This window comes from Manihot esculenta, chromosome 9 (assembly GCF_001659605.2).
Source record: "Manihot esculenta cultivar AM560-2 chromosome 9, M.esculenta_v8, whole genome shotgun sequence".
Lineage (NCBI taxonomy): Eukaryota > Viridiplantae > Streptophyta > Magnoliopsida > Malpighiales > Euphorbiaceae > Manihot > Manihot esculenta.
The window spans coordinates 3,808,030-3,829,897 of NC_035169.2; the positions used below are offsets into that span (position 1 = coordinate 3,808,030).

At 31.4% G+C, this 21,868-nt stretch overlaps 3 protein-coding genes across 3 annotated transcripts; 2 read left to right on the plus strand and 1 right to left on the minus strand.

Annotated features, from left to right (window-relative positions):
- Positions 1-1,289: 1,289 nt before the first annotated feature.
- LOC110622675 (alpha carbonic anhydrase 4) lies at positions 1,290-3,784 on the plus strand. The gene is made up of 7 exons (XM_021767268.2): positions 1,290-1,686; positions 1,757-1,974; positions 2,266-2,372; positions 2,456-2,558; positions 2,643-2,801; positions 2,961-3,014; positions 3,668-3,784. The coding sequence occupies exons 1-7, from the start codon at positions 1,596-1,598 to the stop codon at positions 3,737-3,739; spliced, it is 804 nt and encodes a 267-aa protein (XP_021622960.1). The 5' UTR covers positions 1,290-1,595; the 3' UTR covers positions 3,740-3,784.
- A 115-nt stretch (positions 3,785-3,899) lies between these two features.
- Positions 3,900-12,416, plus strand: LOC110622678 (alpha carbonic anhydrase 4). The gene is made up of 7 exons (XM_021767272.2): positions 3,900-3,906; positions 5,352-5,575; positions 5,667-5,773; positions 5,857-5,959; positions 11,739-11,900; positions 12,049-12,102; positions 12,177-12,416. The coding sequence occupies exons 1-7, from the start codon at positions 3,900-3,902 to the stop codon at positions 12,249-12,251; spliced, it is 732 nt and encodes a 243-aa protein (XP_021622964.1). The 3' UTR covers positions 12,252-12,416.
- A 344-nt stretch (positions 12,417-12,760) lies between these two features.
- LOC110621991 lies at positions 12,761-20,843 on the minus strand. Its single transcript, XM_021766313.1, has 4 exons — positions 20,580-20,843; positions 19,679-19,773; positions 16,710-16,981; positions 12,761-13,895 (listed from the first exon to the last, which is right to left on the minus strand). Exons 1-4 carry the CDS (start codon positions 20,607-20,609, stop codon positions 13,084-13,086), a joined length of 1,209 nt encoding a protein of 402 aa, XP_021622005.1. The 5' UTR covers positions 20,610-20,843; the 3' UTR covers positions 12,761-13,083.
- Between the last annotated feature and the right edge of the window lie 1,025 nt (positions 20,844-21,868).

Below are 21,868 nucleotides of genomic sequence, written 5' to 3' on the forward strand. Positions count from 1 at the left end.
TATATTAATTTATTAGCTTATCGAATAAAAAATGTATTTTATATCAATATCATAATATAAAATAAAATATTATATATTTTAATTTATAATTTTTTAAATTTTAAATTTTTATTAATTTATAATGTATTAATAAAAAAAACGTTTTGATAAAAAAAGACAATAGTATTTTTAAAATTATTATGTGGGTCAAGCAAAATTTTAAGAATTATATTATAATTTATCATTAAATTTTTTAGATTTTATTTAATTATAATTATTATAAATAGACTTTTATTATTCAACTTTTAGAATTTTAAATATAAATATGAATTAATATAAATATTTTAAAAAATTTTATCCAATAGGCCGAGAGATAGTAAATAAATTAACGAGCTAAAGGGTTTAGTAATAACGGAAGACATGGAAGATATTTATTAATTCTATTTATAGTTGAATACCTTCTCTAAAATAGAACAATGGTAAAATCCTAAATGAAACGATAATTTATTAAAATTTAAATATATAAATAAAATATAAAAAAAATTAATTTTTAAAAAAATTCACTGATTAATTTTTCAATTTTAAAAAAATATATTAATATATTTTTCATATTAATCAGTCACTTTTATCAGTTTTAGCTATTAAATATTATAAAAAAATATAATATATTTAAAATATAAAAAACTAATTAATAAATTTTTTTAAAAATTTAAAAAATTAATTAATAAGTTTTTTGAAATTATAAGAACTAATTAGTCTCTCTATTTACTAAATTTTTTAAAATGTTTAAAATATTTTAATGTATTTTTTAAAATTAAAATTAAAATATTTTTTAAAATGTCTAGAACTTTATTTAATTTTATTTTATTTTTAATAAATCTCTCTAAATATCTTTTAATATTTAAAAAATTTTATTGTATTTAAAAAGATATAATTAAAAAATTAATAAAAAATTATATTTTTTAATATTTATAAAAAATTAAAATGAAAAAATTATAAGAAATTATTTTAACATGAAATACAACTTATTTTGATATTTAAAAAATTAGTATCTTCAATGGACTCAAAATCCAAGAACTTGCAACAAATTTTGAACGGCCAAATGAAAAAACTTTTCAAGTTTTGCCTAGACAAAGTGAAGTGGGGACAACAGCAATCTTCAAGACATTTCCTATGATTTTTAGGTAGTATCGCAAAAATTCCTGGCCAGGTTGTCACAAAGCACCAGCCTCCGCTTTGTGATTTAGTATATATATATCATTTTGAACACATTCGACACTATTTTAATAAAGATTTTACTGTATTTTCATCATAAGATTTCACAAATAGAAGAAAGTAATCCGATGAATCTCTGTCAAGGAATTTCTCTGACCAGGATTATCTAGCGCTCAAACTAGATATGGAATGCATTAATCATGTTTTGGATATTTTTTGATTTATTTTATTGTGATTTATTCTTTAACTTAAATAATTTTATATTTTTAATTTCTATATCATATCATGATACGGTATTAAATATGCTTCATTTTATGATTTCTCTGATTTTCAGGCTATAAAAACAGAGTAACCATTCATGTTCAATAACTTAATTACCAGATCTCCAAAGAAAGAACAAAATGAAAAACACAGACGCAATCCTTGTGTTCCTAGCTTCTCTTGTTTTCTTGCTTCACTCTTCTTTTCCTCTTCACTTTGCTGAAGCTCAAGGTATGTTTATATATTTTTTTTCCACTAATATTTTTATTAAGTAATTTTGATCATGTATGGGTGGTTTTAGGTAATGAAACTCCATACACTTACATAGAAGCAACAGGTAGAGGACCATCAAGACGGGGCCAGCTTAACCCAGAGTTGCAAGCTTGTGGAAATGGAAGAATGCAGTCTCCTATAGATATTCGTCTCCAAGATGTAAAACTTGCACCTGCGCTAGGAGATCTGCCATTACAATATCAACCAGCTGCTGCCTCTATCAAGAGCCTTGGACGTGTTATTCAGGTCATTAAAAGCATTAGTAATGGATTTTTTATGGATCATAACAGAAAAATCTTATACTGATTCTTGCATATTAATTAATTAATAGAAAAATTATTATTTAGGTCAGTCTCTCAATTTTAAAAATTTCAAAAATATTTAATAATTAAAATTAACATATAGATTAAAAATAATGAACAAATTAATGAATTTTTTAATAATGTAAGGATTAAATAGTAAATTTTTTAATTAATTAATTATATTAATCTCAGTAATTAAGTGTTAGAGGTTTAACTTTAATTACTGGTTAATCAGGTTTCTTGGAAAGGGAATGCTGGGAATATCATTGTTAATGGAGATCGTTACGATCTGAAACAATGCCATTGGCATATACCTACGGAGCATGCAATTGAAGGTATAAGGTGAGCCAATCAATGCTGTGGTGTACAAAAAAATTTTCTTGATTTTCTTGATCATGTGTTAATCAATTTCCTTTGTTTAAAAGGTACGATTTGGAGCTTCATATAGTCCATCAAAACTCAGATGGAGCATTTGCTGTTGTTGCAATTCTTTTCAAATTAGGGCGACCTGATCAATTCCTTTCAAGGGTATTTATATAACTCTTTATGCATTCATGCATTTGTTTTTCTTTTCTTTTCTTTTCTTTTCTTTTCTCATTCCTTCTATGGCAGCTCTTGCCCTTCATAAAATCAGTTACAAAAGAAGAGAAGGATTTGGGGATTATTAACCCAAGAGACATTGGATTTTGGAGCAGAAACTATTTCAGATACAATGGCTCTCTAACCGCTCCTCCCTGCTCCGAAGGAGTTGTTTGGACAATTTTTCAGGAGGTATTGATTTTTCATTTAATTAAAAAAATAATTTTTATTTATTAATTTTTTTGAAGGGTTTCAAATATTAAAAAATATAAAACTTATTATTTTATACTTAATAACGATTATATATGTGCATCCGTTTAATAAATTAATTACCATTTTTATTTTACACAGGTGATTATGGTTTCAGAGGAGCAAGTGAATGCATTGAGGGATGCTGTTGATAATGTAAGTATATTATTATTATTGAAAAATTTTTATTATACATTTATTCAATTTAAAATTATTAATATATTATTAAAATCATAATATATCTTATTTTGAAAAGTAAAATTTAATTATAAATATGGCATTTTAATTTTCAAATGATTATTAAGCATTTCAAAATTTGATCAGAAGTTAAAAAATGTAAATTTAATATGCATTAATTTTATTTATTTATTTTTGTATAAATTAAGGTTTTCAGTAAAGTCAGAAATCTTATGATCTAAAATAATTTTAATATCAAGTTCACAATAATTTTATTACTTACACTTTAATGCAATATCTCCTTACTTAACAGTAAAATTTTTATTACTAAAAATATAACATTTATTACTATAAATTTATATTAGTAATATATAATTATCGCATATTACTGCTATAAAATTATAATCATGTATAAATATTTTATAATGAAATTATAGTTGCAGTTAAAAATTTAATTATTATTATTAATAATAAATATTTTATAAAAATTATTTTATTAATATCCATAATTTTTATTTTTATTATTTATATTATTATTAATTTTTATAGCAGTAATGGTAATATTTATTATAATAGCATATGTTTTACCTATTTTCTAGTTAATTAATGGGTTGGATTTTGTTCATTTTCAGGAATTTAAGATGAATGCAAGGCCTATCCAAGCATTGAATGGAAGATCAGTCTTTTTGTATCAAGCTATATAGATCGCTATTCATTTATTAAGGAAAATTTTTATACAGATTCTGACATTCGATTAATAAAAATTAATTTTTTTATTAATATATAATCTTATCCTATTTTAAATAATATTTTTTTAATTTTAAATTACTTATAGAATTATATTAAACGGTTGAACATAGCCGTATGCTCGGTAATTTCCTCGTTAATTAGCCATGCACCGATGAACAGTATTCAGTTCAAATTGAAAAAATTGATCAAACCGAATTGATTTAAAAATTTAGTTCGATTTTTTATATATTTCGATTTAGTTCGATTTTTAATTTTAAAAATTTCAGTTATTTCGATTCGGTTCGGTTTTGATAAAAAAAAAATCGAACTGAACCCATTAATAATAATAATATATTTTTTCAATAATATAGAGAAATTAAATCAGATTAAAATTTTTTAATTAAATTTTAAAATATTAAAAATAAAGTGTAAAAAATAAAAAAATTAATAAAAATTAAAACCGATCAAACCGAACCGAATCAAACCGAATCAGACCGGTTCGGTTCGATTCAATTTTTAACTAAAATTAGTTCGGTTTGATTTTTATAAACACTAAAATTTCGGCTCTCAATTTATTCGGTTCGGTTCGATTTTAAACTGAATCAACTGAATGCTCACTCGTACATGCAGCAATGGTTGGAGTTGTATTTTTAATTTTTATAAATTAATAAAATTAAATAAAAATAATTTTATTATTTTACAAAAATCAAAACAGATAAACATTCAATCAGTTAAAATTTCAGTATTTACACTTGAATATGAAATTTTTACGTTTACTAAGTTATGAACTCATTATAAAATTTTATATTTTAAATTTAATTATAATATATATTATAATTTTAATTCAATATATTTTTATATAAAAATTATTTTTGAAATATTAATTTGGATGGTCAACCGTTGCTTCATACTCATCCGTTTCTGGCTTTCCGATATCCCCTCCATTTGGAGCCGAAGAATTTGCTCTTGTACTTTAATTGTTAGAAAATTTGATTATTTATAAATTTTAAATTTAATTAAATTCTTTTACAATTCATTCTAAATTCAAGAGATTACCCATTTTAGCTTTTTTTTTTTTAAATTAATATCCAATAATTAATGAATTCCTTAAAAAAATTCAGTCAATCAGAATTTCACGTTTCAATTTTAGCCAAATCAAACCCTATAAAAACACTAAAGTTGTTGATATTCAATTCCATCACTATCACTTTTCATTTTGTTTTCTCTCCCTCTTTTTTCTCGTCAAAAAAACAACAGAAAAAACAAAATTTCATTTCTGTTTTTTCTCTCTTTTTTTTTCCGTCAAAAAAACAAGAGAGAAAACAAAATGAAAAACACAAAAATAACTTTCTTATTCTTAGCTTCTTTTATTTTTTTTCTTCTTTCTTCTGAAACGCAAAGTACGTAGAATGTGTTTATATATATAAAAATATAATTTAATTAGAATAAAAAAAAGTATATTAAAGCGATTAAACAATTTAATTTTTTTAATTAAATAATTTTAAAATAATGATAGATTTATTTTTTCACTAATATTATTATTATTAAAAAATACTTATTTAAATCAAATTCATGCGAATGCTACAGCTACTGGCAATACGACGCTGTTTACTTATACAGAAGGTGAGAGAGGACCATCAAAGTGGGGACAGCTGAGCCCTAGTTGGACAGCTTGTAGAACTGCAGCAAAGGCTCAGTCTCCTGTTGATCTTGTTCATAAAGCTGCAACTTTACAACCTGCCCTTGGAGATCTCAAATTACAGTATCGACCAGCTGCTGCCTCTATCAAGAGCAGCGGAAATTTTATCGAGGTCTTTTTTTCTTATTAATTAATTATAATTCTTAAATAAATTATTATTTTTTTTTAAATTTAAAAAATTTAACTTAAAAAAGGTTGATTAGGTGATATGGAAAGGGAACGCTGGGAAAATTGTTGTTGATGGAAATCAATACAAGCTGAAAAAAATCCATTGGCATACACCAGCGGAGCATGCAATCGATGGAAAAAGGTGAGCCCAATTGTCTGTTTTTGGTTTAATATTTGGGTTAATGCATAATTATGGTCTGATTATTTTCTTAATTTATTTAATAGGGTCGATTTGGAGCTTCATTTAGTCCATCAAAACTCTGCTGGAGGAATGGCTGTTATCGGAATTCTTTTCAAATTAGGGGATGCTGACCCATTCCTCACACAGGTATTTAACTGTTTATATAATAATAGTATTTTTCTTATACTTCGTTTTTTTTATTTAAATTCTCAAACTTTTTAATATTTAGTACACTCTAAAAAATCATTCAATATAGAATATTTATTCAGTAATAAAATAAATAATTTTTTAAAGAAAATTACTCTATTTTTTCAAAATAAAAAAATTGCATTTTGAGAATTTTATTAATATTCCTATATATAAATTTATTCATATTTGATGAGTGAGATTCGGCGGGGTGTCTAGATGCGGACACCATCATTAATCTGTAATTAGTTTCATAAGGTCCATGCATACTTGAGCTTGAGGAAGGAGACCTGCAAAATATGAGAAGATGGTCAGAGGTCCGCCAGGTGCTTGGTAAAGATCCTCCGTTGCTCAAGTCAGATTTGTGCTCTTTTAATTGTGTTTGAGAGAAATAAAACAGAGAGGGAAGAGAAGAAGAGAAGAGAAAGCTCCCGAGAGAGAGCGATGATGGATTTTTGGGTTTCTCTCCGACACAGAGAAGGCTTTTCCTTTCGAGAAGATGATATCCCTTTTTTAGGATTAGTTCAGTGGTACATATACCTCCGATCGGTCTGACGCCCCTGGTGACGTGTTCCCATCATGTTGGACATGGATGCTTTTTGACAGGCATGTTAGGCAGCATATTAATGATGGGCGATAGGACAATAAATACAAAGCTGACTAGTTCGTATCTTTTATATGCACATTTATGATCCCGGTGCCATACGAAGGAGACGAACAACACGTATGAGGTCAGCATCCTTATCCTGCCTTCATCGCATCGTGCCTGGTTCATTTGACCTATATAGAGGCGAATTCCTTCTGGTTACTGAGGTTCGCCACATCTGCATTCAAAGCTTTGTTGTAGTGAGCTTTGAAGAGGTCTACTTGTCTTCTTCAGATTTTGAAGAGGTCGGTCTGTCTGTCTGTTCCGAGTTTTAGTAAACTCAGGGGTGTAAGAGATCTGATTCTTTGTGCTTAATAGATCGGGGCTTCCTATTGCCCAATTCAACTAGAAAGAAAGGTTTGCATGCCCCTTCTGAATCACATGTACACGTGTCATGAACTTATGGATCCTATTTTTTATATGTTATCAATTGCCCTTTTGTTTCTCTAATGGTTATTTATGACCGCTGGAGAAGGAAACCCGACCTGCTAATTCGGCGTCGCCTATTCATTTAGTAAATGCTTATAAATTTCAAAAGGAATTGAATTGGTCGACTTTAGCATAGATCGAACTAAGCAAGCGAATTTTATATCTTGATAATCTTCCTTTTGGGAGATCTGATCTTGGTGGTCTTCTTTATGGAAAGTATGACCGTGGTAGTTTTCCTTTTGGAAAGTTTGACTTGGATGCTCTGCGCTTCTACCTTGCCTTTCCAACTTGGAAAGTCTGCCCTTTCAGGTCTTCTTTATAGGAGGTTTGACCTTGACGGTTGTCCTTTTCGACCTTATCCTTTTGACTTGACCTTATTGATATGTCCTTTTAAGTCTTCTTCCGAGCGTTTTTCTTTGAGGTATCTTTCAGGCTGTAAGCCCTAGGTCTTTTAATACGCGCTTCAGCTGATTGGTTTTATGAGCAATTTAGCTCTTTACGGGGCTTTATAGCCCTGACTATTTTTATGAGCATTTTAGCTCCTTACCAGACTCTTTAGCCCTGAATGTTCATCTGAACTCTTTGGTTTTCTATACCATTTCAGACTCTTTAGCCCTGAATATTTTTGCGAGCGTTTTAGCTCTTTTCCGGACTCTATAGCCTTGGTTCTTTGTCCGAGCTCTTAGGCTCCTTGTGATCTTCCTCTAGCTCTTAGTCTTGATTTTTGGTCTGAGCACTTTTGCTCTTTGTTTTCTTTGGGCTCTTTTAGCCCTGGACCTTAGTTCTAGCATTTTTTCTTTTGAACGTCTTCCGGAATTTTTGCCCTTCAGCATCTTTTGGGCTTTAGCCTTGAATATTTTTGTTAGCGTTTTAGCTCTTTTCCGAACTCTTTAGCCCTGATTCTTTGTCTGAACTCTTAGGCTCCTTGTGATCTTCCTCTGGGATCTTAGCCCTGATTTTTTGTCTGAGCACTTTTGCTCTTTGTTTTCTTCCGGGCTCTTTTAGCCCTGGACCTTAGTTCGAGCATTTTTTCTCTTGAACGTCTTCCAGGTTTTTTTCCCTTCAGCATCTTATGGGCCTTTAGCCTTGATTTTTCTTCCATGCCCTTACCCTTCTCTGAGGGTTATTTATGAGCCGTTGGAGAAGGAAATCCACTTCCAAGCGTTTTCGCTCTCCCGCGCTATTTTTGCCTTTACTTCCGGACATTTCGCTCTTGTGTTTCTTTTGAGCACCTAGCCTTGGATCCGCTGCGCACTTTTGCCCTTTGTCGTTTTTTGGACTCTTAATCCTGAGACTTAGTCCGAGCATTTTGCTCTTTAAATCTCTTTTGGGCACTTACCCCTAATTCTTTATCCAAGCACTTTGGCTCTCTGCTATCTTTTTAACTTTTGCCCTGAACCTTTGTCCGATCTTGTTTCTTTCTGGTAAGCTTTAGGGCTCTTTAACTCTGACTCTACTTTTGAGCATTTTTGCTCTTTATACCTCTCAGGTTATCTGCCCTTAAATACTTTCCGGGCTATCTGCCTTCAAACACTTTCCAGGCTATCTGCCCTTAAACACTTTCTGGGCTATCTGCCCTTAAGCCTTATTCTAGGTTCTGCCCTGGTTATTGTTCTGAGCAATTTTGCTCTTGGGCGCTTTCCAGGCTTTTTGCCCTTAAACGTTATTCGGGTTATTTGCCCTTATTCTGCTTTCGAGCATTTTTGCTCTTACTATCTTCTAGGCATTTTTTCCCTTAAGCGCTCTCTGAACTATTTGCTCTTAAGCATCTTCAGGGCATTTTTGCTCTTCCAAGTTGTTTTTCCCCTTATTCTACTTCCGAGCTCTATGGCTCTTTGTATCTTCCGAGCATTTTTACCCTCATGCATTTTGTGGGATATTTTCCCTTAAGCGTCTTCCTAACATTTTTGCTCTTCTGGGCTATTTTTGCCTTAAGCGCTTTCTGGGCTATTTACCCTTAAGTCTTATTCTATAATGGTCAGATTTTTCATTCATTTTGTACCTCAACTTGGCTTACCTGGTACTAGGGGTCAATTTTCAAAGGTTGGGACCTGCCGTGGTTGGATCTTCTTTATTTGATTCCTTAACTTGGTTTTTTGGTATCGGGTCTATTTTCAAGGCCAGCACCTGCCTCATTAGACTTCTTTGTTTCCTCAAATCGGTTTTTTGGTACCGGAAGTCTATTTCTGAGGCCAATACATGTTTCATTGGGCTTCTTTATTTTCTCAACTCGGCTTTTTGATGCCGGAAGTCTATTTTCGAGACTGACACCTGCCTCATTAGGCTTCGTTATTTCCTCAACTTGGTTTTTTGGTGCTAAAGGTTTATTTCCGAGGCCGACATGTGCCTCACTAGACTTTTTTATTTCCTCAGCTCAGCTTTTTGGTGCCAGAAGTCTATTTTCGAGGTCGACACCTGTCTCATTGGGCTTCTTCTTCATTTTGTGGCCATAGCTCCCAAGCTTATTAGCTTTGCTCTTACTTTTATAATTTGCCTACAAAATTAAAGATTGCATAGAGTACATGTAACAAGAATGCTTGTTGTTAATTTGAAATAGCAAGATATTTAACTTTATATTTCAACTGAATGAAAAATATTAATTTTGTCTAACTATATCATCTCATATAATTCTAAAAAATATAATAAATAATGTTTTTCGTGCATAAATCTCTTCACAGTTTTTAAATCATAAAGCAGTATGCTTTGAACAGGTAATAATTTTTTCAATAGATTCATACTAATATTAATCACTGATGAGGGCTTTTTTTAAGCTATTTTAGTGTACTATCATATTTCAAGTTCATATACACAAGGCCTTCGTCTTAGGCATTAAATTTTTTTACTAGTTCATAATAGCAAAAATACTTTGAGATAAAGAAAGTAACTATACAACTTGGGTAACTCGTGCACGTCATTTCTCTTCCATGGTTGATGGATCACCCGTGTGTTGTTTTTTCTTCATTTTTCACTGTCTAATTTTCATCGTGTGACTTTTAGATGCAGTTGGGGATTCTCGGATCTTTCACCATATCTCTTTATTTCGGTCTTTCATATTGTTTAGCTATTAGCTTTTCTTAATTTGCCATGTGGATCTCAATAGGTTTTATTCAGAAACTTCGGCATATAGTCTTCTTGGTTCCCATAAGCAGTGCCACTTGATAAAGTGAGATCCAATGAGGTGTCTAGATGCGGACACCTAGCAGAGGCTTAATTCCATGGGTTGATCATCAATCTGTAATTGATTTCATAAGGTCTATCCATACTTATCTTGAAGAAGGGGACCTGCAGAGTATGAGAAGATGATCAGAGGTCCGCCGAGGGTGTTCGGTGAAGACCCTCCTACGGTCAAGTCATATTTAGGCTCTTTTAATGATGTTTGAGAGAAATAAAATAGAGAGGGAAAGAGGAGAAGATAAGAGAAAGCTCCCGAGAGAATAAGGATGGATTTTTGGGTTTCTCTTTATGTGTGAGAGAGAGAGAGAGGGTTTTCCCCTTCGAGAAGATGATGTCCCCTTTTTAGGATTAGTTGAGTGGTATATATACCTCCAATCGCTTTGACGCTCCTGGTGCCATGTCCCCATTAGGTTGGGCAGGGATGCTTTTTGGCAGGTGTGTCAGGCGATACATTAATGATGGGCGACAGAATAATAAATGCAGAGTTAGCTAGTTCATACCTTTTGCACGTGTATTTATGATCCTGGTACCATATGTAGGAGACAATCAGCGCATAAGAAGTCTACATCCTTACCCTGATTTCATCGGGTCTGTCTGGTTCATCCGACCTATATAGAGGTGAATTCATTTTCGATCACTGAGGTCGGCCATATCTACACTCAAAGCTTTGTTGTAATATGAGCTTTGAAGAGTTCTGCCCATCTTCTCCAGGCTTAAGAGGTCGATCTCTCCATTCCGTAATTTGGTAAACTCAGGGGTGTTGGAGGTCTGATTCTTTACACTCAATAGATCAGGGCTTTCTATTATCCATTCGACCAAATGAAAAGGTTCATGATGACTACTAGGCCTGGAATACCCAGGCTATGGTCGAGCCCATGTTGGAAAGGTTGACTTTATCAAGGTCCAATACGCACCCCCTCCCCAGTACGCAGCCCATAACTCACTTGAACGGGCCAAATAGGACAAAGCTCAGGTCCATGTAAAGGAGGTCTAGCCCAATCGACTTGATGGATCCACGGGGCAATAGACCCCTGCACATCCGAGATTGTGTCCATATAGAGTCGAAGGGAATTAAATGGTCGCGACACAATACATTCGTATGTACGACCCAGCGTGACAGTGACAGGACATACAGATGCAGGTCGGCAATTACGCGTTACTAGAAGACAGGAAAAATATAAACCAATAAAACCAAACTTACCAAAACATACTTTAATTGCGTTACTAGAAGACAGGAAAAATATAAACCAATAAAATCAAACTTACCAAAACATACCTTAAGTCTACTATTTACTGGATTTAACATCAATTCGCATACCTCTTCTAAATCACGTGTACATATGTTATTATCTTAATGAAATTTATTTTGTATATGTTATAATATCGATTTTTTTAAATTAAATTTTAAAAAAAATATGTTATTTTGTTAGATGATATGTCATAAAATAATTTCTTTATATATAATATTGTTTATGATTAATTGTGTGGCAGCTGTTGCCCTCCATAAAGACAATTACAAAAGAAGGCAAGGATTTGGGGACAATAAACCCCGGAGATAGTGGAATTGTGAGCAAGAGTAGCTATTTCAGATACACCGGCTCTCTCACCAATCCTCCATGCACTGAGGGAGTTGTTTGGACTGTTCTCGATGAGGTTTTTAACTTTAAAAATATAATTTATTTTCCCTATTTATATTATGCATGCCTTATTTTTCATTTTTATTATATACCCTTTTGCCCTTTCTTTTCTTTTTTTTTTTATTTATCTTTTTAATAAATTAAATAGCATTTAATTATCACAGGTGAAGATGGTTTCAGCTGAGCAGCTAGATGCCTTGAAGAAGGCAGTTGATGCTGTAAGTCTATAATTATTATTAATTAATTTTATTTATTTTCATATTAATTACTGAATTTTCTTTTTGAAATTCAGGAATTTAAAATGAATTCAAGACCACTCCAAGCACTAAATGGAAGGCCAGTCAAATTTTACAAGGCTGCACAATGATTCATTGCTATGGATTTGTCAATCTTTCTTTGCAATTATAGCAGAGAACCATATCTTGTTGGCACTATCTCCGGGGTTATACTAGAAAGTTATTTGCGTGATGTGATGTGATCAAAACACATAAACAAAAAAATTTATTAAAATATAAATCCATACATATATCAGTTTGACATATTCTCGTTTTATCCTTTTTCAGAAAAATTAAAAATATATTTATTAATATATTACCATAAAAAAATATTACATACCATGATATTAATTTTATACTTACCCTAATTATGCTGGATAGAATTATATCAATGAAATGTTATAAATTACAGAAAAAAAAAATATTAAAACCAGGTTGACTTTTTAATTAAATATGTTTGATTAGTTTCATATGCGAAATAATATAAACTAGTAAATAAAATTTTATATATATATATTAAAAATTAATATTCTTTTTATTTCATAATTTTTATTTTTTTTATTATTTCAAAGGGTACAACAACTTGTTGAAAGCAAAGGGGGACGTATCAACATCAATTGCATTGCAATTATAGTTGTAGGCTTCTCTTCCAACACATCAAACATTCAAGGTTTTTTATTAAACCACTTGAGAATCAAACAAGTGATTCTTTGATCCCAAACAAAATCAAAAAAAGATTTGAGGAAAAGAAGAAATTATAACCCCCAGAGTTTGGCTAACTCAATAAGATAACCCAGTCCTGTCATTCTGATTTATAGTTCATCCCATCAAGAGGTTAAAACTGAGTTCAAATTCTCAAAATTATGAGAAAAAAAGAGTATAAACCCTGCATAAACAACATTTTTAACGTTCAAAATTCACTCGTTAGCTCCATTTGCTTCGGTCTTCCTCTTCATCCACCGGAGTATACCACTCTGGCTGTCGCTTTGAGTTGCTCAACCGGTAGTTCAACAGCACTTCTTCATCACAAAGTGCCCTAGTAGCTACCAATACGAGAGCCTTCAGAACCGGAACATCGGACCCACTCTTTTTTGCCTTAGATCTATACCAAAAGCTCCCAAATCTTCTCATATTCATTTCTTCTTTTGAGTTGCCAAATAGTATATTTGGTATATAGGTTCTCATGTCCTTCTCAGTCAATGGGAAGTCATATGGGCAAATCATGACATTTGGAGCCATACCCTTTGCTGGATGATTGGCAAAATGAGCCAAAGCTAAAGGGTTCCTCCGCTCCAGGACCTCACTGCTACAACTAACTTGCATCCCTTCTACAGGCTTACTGAGCATTTTCCAGAACAGACCTGAACCTTTTTCGCTACTTTGCACATCAGGCCTGATCTCTGGCACAAGTGACCCATTCCACAATTCACGCGCTTCACCCCCAGAACCCCAGGGCTGGGAATCGATTACAGTACCATCATACCTTGTGATCAAGTGTGTGTTATGGGCATCAACTCTTGGGTATCCAGGGATATGGCTATAATAAGCTGGGGAGTATATCACGCCAGGGTACAAAGCAATCACAGTGCCAACATCAGCTTCACCGTCTACAAATAGGCCTTGTCCAGCTTCTTTGTGGGGTATCTGAGATTCTTTTAGACCAAGTGTGTACCCACTTTGATCTTTCAACCTCCATGAAACTTCAGCACCGTTCAATGGCCTTGTTTCAGGTATAGCTGTTCTGAAAAGCATCAGTGATCAGAAGGGTAGAAGTTCAGTCAAAGGTTAAATAGCTTGTACTTCCATATCAATAGGAAATTTAGATGCAGACATCGCAGTCAAAATGACATTGCTCACAGCAGAAAAGATTAAGCAATATATAGTCATCAGTTATTTGGTGAATAATATACTATGGAATAGGGATTCTCTTTCTGAGATACTATGAATCCTCCGGTCTGACCATCTCAGAATCAGACACAAATACGGACCGGAAAGACATAAATCCAAAGAAAGAGGTTGTTTGGGATGCTGAAGCCAAATACAAAAGAACATAGGAAGCAAAAATAAGAGTAGGGTGATATGCAATCATCAGGATTATTTTATAAAAGTGATGCACATCTGCTCTGCCATATCTCATTTTTATTCTATTTTCACTGCTGACAACATCAGGGGAAAACTTTGTACAACTAGAATTAGGCTAGGTTTCATAGAATTAAAGAAATTTGAGATAAAGGGAGATCTGATTTTAGAATATAAACATTATATATATGTATATAGGGATTGAAAAAGGCAAAAGAAAAATGTTAAATAAATCAAAGCCACACATATAATAAATAGAGCAAAGTACTACCATGTCTCTGAAGTTTAATTTAATTAATTAATATATATCTTAACTTTTATAATTACATTAAAAAGTCCCTACAATTTGCTTCCGTTAACGAGCAAGGACATCCATCCAATTAATAGCAATTCTCCCGTTAATTAGTGATGAAAATACCTTATTAGCCTCAATTAAAATAAAATAGAACAAGGAAAAAGAATCCCTAACACACTCCTCTTCTCCTACTCTCTAAAAGAGTAAAGGAATGATCAGCCATGCAAGTCCTTAATAACAACTAGGTAATCATATTTGACCGCATTTCCATCAATGTTGGCCTCTATAATGTATTTCTCTCTCCAACGAAAAGTGTTCTAACAATCATGAGGACTACTGCACTGCAAATATGATCTTATACATATCATGGTTTTTTTATCCAAAACTTCCAGTTCTACACTCTCATACAAACTCCTTCACAGTTGACAGTACTAGATGTCTGTTTAGGACATGCGAGTGCATTTCTCGCTCACAATAGTTCTACTTTGAAAGCTTCTGCTCATCATCCAATTTTATTTAATTTATTTGATATCATTTAGCTCTGGACTTGGTGTGTTCGGTATGCAAATCTGATGAGAAAAAAAATTTTAATATTATCTTAAATAGTTAAATTTATTTATTAGATGTGATTTGTTTAATTATCCAAACAACATATCCCGCATCATCAAGATGGCCCTATAAAATAATCATAGAAGAAAGCACGCCTAAGATGGACAGTAACAAACCTAAACTTTCTTTTCATGAATTAATGATTCCTTTTGTTTACTAGTATGCAGCCATGTAAACAGGCAATAGGCTCTTTTTGTAAAACTTCAGAAATGTTGCTCGATGAGCCTAGAATTGTTATCAAGTTGATATTTCTTATGAGTAACTTCTTCACCTAGTCATTGCTCTTTCTATTTTTTTTTCTTTTTTTTTCCATTTTATATCTCCACCTCTAGTCTGTTAGGTTTACCAAACTTTGATTTTTGCCATCCTTTTTACAGGTAAAATAATTTACATGTTTTTCTTTCGATGGGCTTTGCCACTTTACATTTTCATGTTCCAAGTAACTTTATTAGATCCCTATTTAATGACCTGCTCATTTGAAATGTATCTGTTGAAATCTAAATAAAATAATATAGTTCATCCTCTTTGTTGATGTTATGAACTAGAGAGCCCATTTACCTTTCAGTGTGATCAATTTGAAGTGCAAAAACAACAAAGTGGCATCTATAGAAAATGGGTGCATGGATCACCAAAATTCTGTAAGGAGCCATTTGAATTGGTGTGAATTTAACGCAATTGGTCACTAAAGGACAAAATCTCATACCATTTAATGCAATTGGTGTGAATTTAATGCAATTGAGGTGCCATTCATGGGGTCTTATATATGTGTTAAATTGTCTATAAGCAACAGTTGCTCCCTCCTAGTTGAAGTTGACATAGTTAACATGGAGAGAAAGTTTGCATGATATTTTGAGAGATAGAGCTACTGACTTGTGGAAGGACAATGGAGTTCTCTCCTCATTTACTTGTAATTTTGGAGGGTATTTTGCGTAATATAAATGTTTGACCAAGTTATATTTAAGGGACTAAGGATGCAATTGCTATTAATTAGATTAATTAGATGGATGTCCTTGCTTATTAACTGAATCAAATTATAGGGACTTTTTAATGTAATTATAAAAGTCAAGGGATATTTTAATTAATTAAGTTAAACTTCAAGGATATGGTAGTAATTTGCTCTAAATAAACTAACCAATATATAAAAATAACAAAACCATATCTTGTTAGTATATTAATCAAATACAGAGTATAGACTATAGTACTCAATAATATATACTCGAAAAAAAAAAGCATTTTTTTCACCAGAATATTTTTCTAAGAATGCAACAAGATAAACAAAATAAAAATAAACGAAGAAGAAAGATGGGCAAGGCAGGGGAAAAAGTATTATTAGATATCAAAATGAAAACATACATGATCCATCAAAATGTCAATAATCATGCATGTCAAACACAATAGTAGGACAAGTAATATTGGTTATATATATTGAACATCCAAAAGTGTGCCAGATACAACTTTATTAATCAACAAACTTGGGAAGTCCTTTAAAATAATATTTTTGTTAAAATTTAAAAGCTTCCAGTAAACTAGAACTAACTAGTAAATAAGATCATGTATGCAAACTCACCTGGAGACACAGTACGACTACTCTTTCCAACAGCCAAACTGAGGCCACTTTGACACGGAGCTGTATCTGACTGTCCCAACGGTTCACCTGGCTCATTTCTCTTATTTGTATCAGGATTAAGAATTTCATCCATAGCTGTGCAGAAATTTCCAATTTGATAGTGGATGTTTTCTTGGACTTGCTTCTGCTGATCAGCAACAGAAGCTTTACTAGCCATTTCAATGATCTCTTCTGCATCTGCCTCTTCAGCATTCCTCCCCAGACGATTGTAGCTAAAGAATTTACAATTTCAAAAAAACAAGTCAAGTTACTTTGAAACGTTCAAGTGACAAAGTTGGCATCCAGTTATCACCAAAAACACATGATATATGGAGGGAACTTACAAGACTATAAAGAAATAAATGTAGTACAATAATAAAATCTTTGATGTCATCTTGTTTCTAAAAAGAAATAAAATAGTAACATGAAATTTCAGTGCAACATCAGTATAAGATTAAGTAGCCTTTCCAATATTTTAAAACTGGTGCTAATATATGTTAGTATCATGTGATGTTACTCATAGTTATTTGGAAGACAGTACTCTATGTTGCAGTATGGGTATGTGATACACAGCATGCCCCGTAATGTGTATATACTATATGGTAAAAAGGAGTAGACTTGCTATGCAATTTGATTCAATATACTTGGTACACAAATATATTTATGGGGTATAATTAACTTTTGATTTAATTTGATTTAGCATAATAAGTTAAAGAACAATTAAACTTTATTTAATATGATAAGAATATTTGAATATTTGATATGGAATGGATTCAAATAAAATCAAATGGCAAAAAGGTAGCCATATAACTGAACCTAACTAATTTGGGATTACAGCTTAGTTGTTATTAATAATTTATATTAAGAATTAAGATACACATTATTCAAAATTTGCGATATTATTATTATCATATTTTAAATAATTAAAAATATAATTAATTATAATTTCTTAAAAACTCACTTATTCGGCAGTAAATAATCAAGAGGTTTTGTGTCCCATAACTTTTTGGGATGCAAACATCATGGTATCCACAGGGTGAGTCAGTGAGAGAGTTGATAACCATGGTATTACAACTTGACTGAAAACTGGGGGAGAAAAAACAAGAGAATTTGAAGCAACAACATGTACATTTATTAGGGGTTTCCATAATCTTGAGACGACTATGACTTTTGACAATGCTCAAGTTTCTCACATCACTGACCATGGTCCTCCCTTTCTCAAAAATACCAATATGTCTGTAAATGTACATTTCAATGAGGTATACTTGTAGTTATTTTGCAGGAGGTTCAAATTCAGAAGAAGTTGACTGTTGTATGAAAGGATAAGCTCTACAAAATTATACAAAAATTTACTATGAGGTAGAAAATATGTAGGTCTGATCAAGCTATCTGATTCATGGAACCGTTTTGGTATAATAACAGAAATTGCCATATGAATAATTGGACAATGACAAACCATATAAAGAAGTTATCCAGCATTGCACCATTTAGCATTAGAGAACCCATGAATACATACATCATAATGTAGCAGCTGAATAAAAAATAAATAATGAAGTATATTCCAAAAAATTGCACATCTGAGACATCAATATAGGTTTTTACTATTTAGAAAATTGATAAAATCATCAAAATAATAAAAGCAAGAGAGAACTATAGGAGCTAGATGATCCAAAAAGAAAATATGCAAACCTTTAGCTGCATTTCCAATTTTACTGAAGCTTCTAATTTCCTTTTTTCTATTTGATCCTCAATCTTTGATATTAGTTTCATATTTAGCAATTGGATTATTTATGCAGAAAATTGCTCAAGTTAATCATGTGTTTGCATCTATCAAATAACTTGATCGCCAAAAATTGAAATGTTATATATAATACGATCTGGATAATGAGCCACTCATGACATACAAACAATAACATCTAGCAAATGCAAATGAAAGTGAATAAAAAGCAAGAGAAATTAGTATAGGAGCCAAATGACCAAAAAAGTCCAAATTTTTACCTGCATTTCCAATTTTAGCCAAAGCTTCTAGTTTCTTTTTTCAATTTGATCCTCAAACTTTGACACTAGTGTCGTTTTTAGCAACTGGTTTATTTATGCATAAAATTGCTTAAGTCATGTCTTGTCTATGCATATAGTTTGGACGAGATTTTATGTCATGTCTTTACTAATTCCAGCAGATTTTACCAACTAAGCTAGCCAAAAATTCCAAAGCCCACAACCACATGTTTTTTTTACTATAAAACATGGTAGGTTATGATAAAAATGTGTTATATTTAACTTAGTTAGAAACTGCTAATATTCATTCTGTTCTGATAAAACTATAATCTACCAACCAAATAAAAACAATTAGATTTTTATCATTACAGGAATATGTTCCTATCTTGGCGACATTCAATACTTATTTAGGAACTATTTCTTCAATAAATCATGGATGATTTACCTGAAACTAAACCAAGAGATTTCAAGTTTAGTACAATATTTGGTTGCAATGTAGAAGCTAATATTGTCAAGAGAAACATCAATATTAAATGAGCAATGTGGAAAGTCTGCATCCAAATGTGTAATGAAGATAAATTACTGCAGAAATAAGAGATGTGAGGCCCTACTATAATAGAAAACAGTAAAATAACACTCAAAGGAACACATCTTAAATGTGACTGGACTAGTCAAACTGGTGCGTTGGTTACTTGCTTATTACCAGGCTCATAACAGAATCAAGCATAAAAAGGACAAATAAAAACGGTCAATGGTTCGAAAAATCACATATGTGAATTCTTAATCAATTAAAAGGTCTCTAATATAAATCTCAAAGCCAAGCTAGAACAAATGGTAAAATAATATGAATGAAATTCCCTTTGTCCACATGAATTCTACATTCAAACGTGGCAAATTATAACCAGTGATCATTTCAACAGCAAATGTACAGTTACCTGGTATATAGGAAAAGGCGATTTATGTCCACTTCAAACTGTAGCTGCCTTGGATCTCTGGCAAAAGTAGGACTTCTTGCAAGAACCTTCACAGCCTAGAATTATAAATGAGAAACCACAGCTAGTCATCAAGAAGTGGAAGTGCCAAAGCAAGGCTCAATATCAAATTAGCTCGCCAACTCTTTTAGCTATTGGATTAAATAATGTGGAATCCTTAGACATGTGATTGAACAACTTTAAAATCCTTTTGAGTTTAATAGTTGAGAACTAGAGTTCATACAAGCTTGGACATTTCCGAGCCAGCTCTGAACATGGAGAAACATCTTTTTCTATTGTAGAAAGATGGAACCATGTAACTCCTTTACAAAACAAAATAAGATGCTTTAAGAATCCAGCCTCCCTCTTTTTTTCAGTGTTTTCTTTCTCAGGGCCTATTGGCATTTGGCAAGGTTACACAACAGACAGTAACATTTCCACCCTTTACAGGTATGATTGTAATCCAATCCCAAATCTCTTTTCAGACTATTCTAAGTGACTATGCAAAACCAACACCACAAGAAACACCAACCAGTTTATTTCTCTCGCTAGAAGCTTGACAAGCCAGTTAAACATTCATCGAATTTAGATTCTATCTTCTGCTTCTTCCGCTGACATATTCATTATATCTTCCATTTAATTCAATAACCCTTATAATCCTCACATCCCTTAAGATTTCCTCGTATATTTAGAAAATTTTCCTTCTGTCCTATATCATCCTAAGTTGAATCAAAATCCAGTCATTTGCCCAAAACAATCGATTATTGATCTTATGCATTTAGTTACTATGAAATTGAACCAAACTAAACAAAATATATAAATTATGCTAAAAGAGAGATAGAAAGAGAGAGATTTCTGTTCATACCTCTTGAAACTTGTTAAACAGAAAAGCCATTGCAAATTTCAGCAGCTGAGAAAACCTTCTTGTCCGTGTTCACTACCAGCTCAGTGGACTTGCCAAGGAACAGAATTTCCCCAATTTGAAACAAAGCACTTGGAGCTTCCTTTTCGCCGAAGATGATGGAGGCTGCGTAGCAGTTGAACGAGGCGGAGGGGAACCGGAATTTTGCTTCACCCTCTGTTTGGATAGTTGTGAAGAGAAATCGAAGTGAAAAAAAAAAAGAAACCCGAATATATCGTATCTAAAAAAAAGTCTGAATCATCCGGGGGCTAACAATTTCAAATCTGCTACCCTTAATATTTAATAAAATTTAATATATTTAAATTGAATATAATTAAAAAATTATATTTTTAATATTTATAAAAATTAAAATAAATAAAAAATTATGTGACATAAAAATTATCAATTAAAATAATTTAAAAAATTTATTAGCTGTGTTTTTTTTTTTTCAATAAAATTTATAAGCTATATTAGAGGTGAACATTCGGTCGGTTCGATTTAAAATCGAACCGAATTGAATAAACTGAAAATCGAAATTTTAATGTTTATAAAAACCAAACCGAATCGATTTTGATCAGAAATCGAATCGAATCGAATCGGTCTGATTCGGTTCGATTCGGTTTGATTTGATTGATTTTCGCTTTTTAATATTTTTTTTTATTTTTATCCTTATTTTTAATATTTTAAAATTTAATTAAAATATTTTAATTTTAATATGATTTAATTTCTCTATATTATTAAAAAAACATATTATTATTACTAATCGGTTTGATTTGATTTTTTCAGTTTTTTCTGATCAAAATCGAACCGAACCGAAATAACCTAAATTTTTTAAATTAAAAATCAAATCGAACTAAAATATATAAAAAAATCAAACTAAATTTTTAAATCAAATCAATTTGATCGATTTTTTTTATTTGAACCGAATACTGCTCACCCCTAACTGATGTTATTCTCAATTAATTTGATCTTAAGCTTTTCAATTATAATTCAAGAAAAAAAATTTCTAAACCAAACTCTTGAATTTTCACAATTTTAGCAATATTATTTGACCTTTTTGCCCATAGATTATCATGCCCCTGTTTTGATAGTAGAGAAATAGAATTTCCTCTTGAATAAAAATTATGATAATAAAGTTTTATGCTCTTATCAGAAAGAAAAGTTTTAGAAAAATAAGTATATTTTAATATTATTTTTTTTATTTTTCTCCATATTTTGCTATTTTAAACATAAATATTTTGGTTAAATGCAAA